This window comes from Anoplophora glabripennis, unplaced genomic scaffold, assembly GCF_000390285.2.
Source record: "Anoplophora glabripennis isolate ALB-LARVAE unplaced genomic scaffold, Agla_2.0 scaffold7720, whole genome shotgun sequence".
NCBI classification, from domain to species: Eukaryota; Metazoa; Arthropoda; class Insecta; order Coleoptera; family Cerambycidae; genus Anoplophora; species Anoplophora glabripennis.
The window spans coordinates 947-2,699 of record NW_019423793.1 but is presented as its reverse complement, the minus strand read 5'-3'; the positions used below and the strand labels follow the sequence as shown (position 1 = coordinate 2,699).

The 1,753-nt window shown below is 36.0% G+C and overlaps 1 protein-coding gene across 1 annotated transcript; it reads left to right on the top strand.

The window, feature by feature from the left end:
- Positions 1-105: 105 nt before the first annotated feature.
- On the top strand, positions 106-957 carry LOC111693069 (putative inorganic phosphate cotransporter). Its single transcript, XM_023457201.1, has 3 exons — positions 106-232; positions 284-540; positions 775-957. The coding sequence occupies exons 1-3, from the start codon at positions 154-156 to the stop codon at positions 955-957; spliced, it is 519 nt and encodes a 172-aa protein (XP_023312969.1). The 5' UTR covers positions 106-153.
- Positions 958-1,753: the final 796 nt, after the last annotated feature.

Genomic DNA, 1,753 nt, shown 5'->3' with positions numbered 1-1,753 from the left:
CCAAGTTATATGGAGAACATTCTGAAATTCAAAATAGCTTCCGTAAGTCACCATTTTTTCGCGGTCGATCAAAGACAATAGTGATTTATTTTTTCGTAGAATAGTTACCTCTCTGCCCTTCCTTACTTTGTTCTCTGGCTGCTTAGTTTCGTCATGAGTCCCATAGCCGATAGATTAATATTAAAGCAAGTGGTGAGCAGAGGCACCAGCAGGAAAATTTTCAACTCCATAGGTAAGTCTGACGATATGTATTCGGTGGACGTCTTGTAAAAGGATTATTTAGGTTTGATGGTGCCCGCCGTTGCTCTTTTCGCTCTCAATTTTGTGGGTAGCTCCCAGAAGGAAGTCACGATCGTTATCCTGGTGATTGCTGTTGGCTTCAACGCCGGTGTGCTTTCTGGTTTCAATGTGAACCACATAGACATATCCCCGATCCATTCTGGGACCCTCATGGGGATCACCAACAGTTTGTCCAACGTTTTCTCCATCATAGCCCCATTGGCCGTGGACGCTGTCAAATCCATTACGGGCTATGAAGAGGTAAGTTACGAATATCAGTTTGATTTTATAGGCCACCGTTTTTGTTGAACTGTAATCGAAATCGAATCTAGACAAGGACACAAATGAGATGAGGTTGAAGTGGTTGTTTAGATTTTATTTGTTGGAATATTTAGGATTTGTATCACCTCATTTATGGTTATCTTGCTTTTACATTTTCATAATCAATTAGGTTACTTGAATGTGAGCGAATTTCTATATTCTTCCTTTTTTCAGACGGACAAATCTATGTGGAACATAGTTTTCTCCATAGCGGCCATAATCTACATCCTTACTGGTACATTCTACGCGTTCTTTGCGTCGGGTGAAGTACAGCCTTGGGACAACTTGGAACTTAGTAAAAAAAGCCCCGTTGGGCTCAGCAAAGAACAACTGGAGAAGAAATATGATAGCGTCTAGAACAAATACAAATACTGGAGACACTGAAGAATGACTTAATTTATATTTTTATTATTAGACGTATTTAATGATACAAACTCTTTTAACACGCAACCTTCATGTACAAATTTGAATGTAAGAAAACAATTATTTCTTGGAATTGTAATGTAAATATTTCTCACATATTTTAAACTTTTAATGAAATTCGTATATATTTTCGATAGAAAGAAGTCAGTTATTGCCAAATAATTTAATATAGTGAAAGGAGTGTTTGAAAATCACTGTTTTAAGTGGGGCACAAATGAGAAAATGGAGAGAATGAGATATTTTCTAATAAATGTTTGTTTTCTCCAACTCAACAATTTTGTGATAAATCTGATATTGTATAAGTTTTTATAAGTGAATAAAAAATTATTTTAGTGAAAAGTTAAGTTCGTTTTCTTTAATTTTACGTCTGGGCTAGAGAGTGAGTATTGGAATTGCCCAAATTTAACGTTAGAAAAAACAGAAAATAGATCGGTTGTTAGTGGAATATACCTTTTTAGCAACAGTAGAAATAAACCCTAAGATTTTACATAACGTGCCTTTTTGTTAACAAGTTTACATTTCGATCTATTCAAAATGGTGTCGTGCGAAGTGTCACGATGTATCACGATGAAGTGTGATGATGACGATGACGTGTGACTATGATATGTGACGATGACGACGACTTGTGACAATAACTATGACGATGGCGATGATTATGACGACAACGTTAATGATGATGATGATGAGGATAGTTAGAGAAATTAACACAATAATGTGCTACTATACCTTT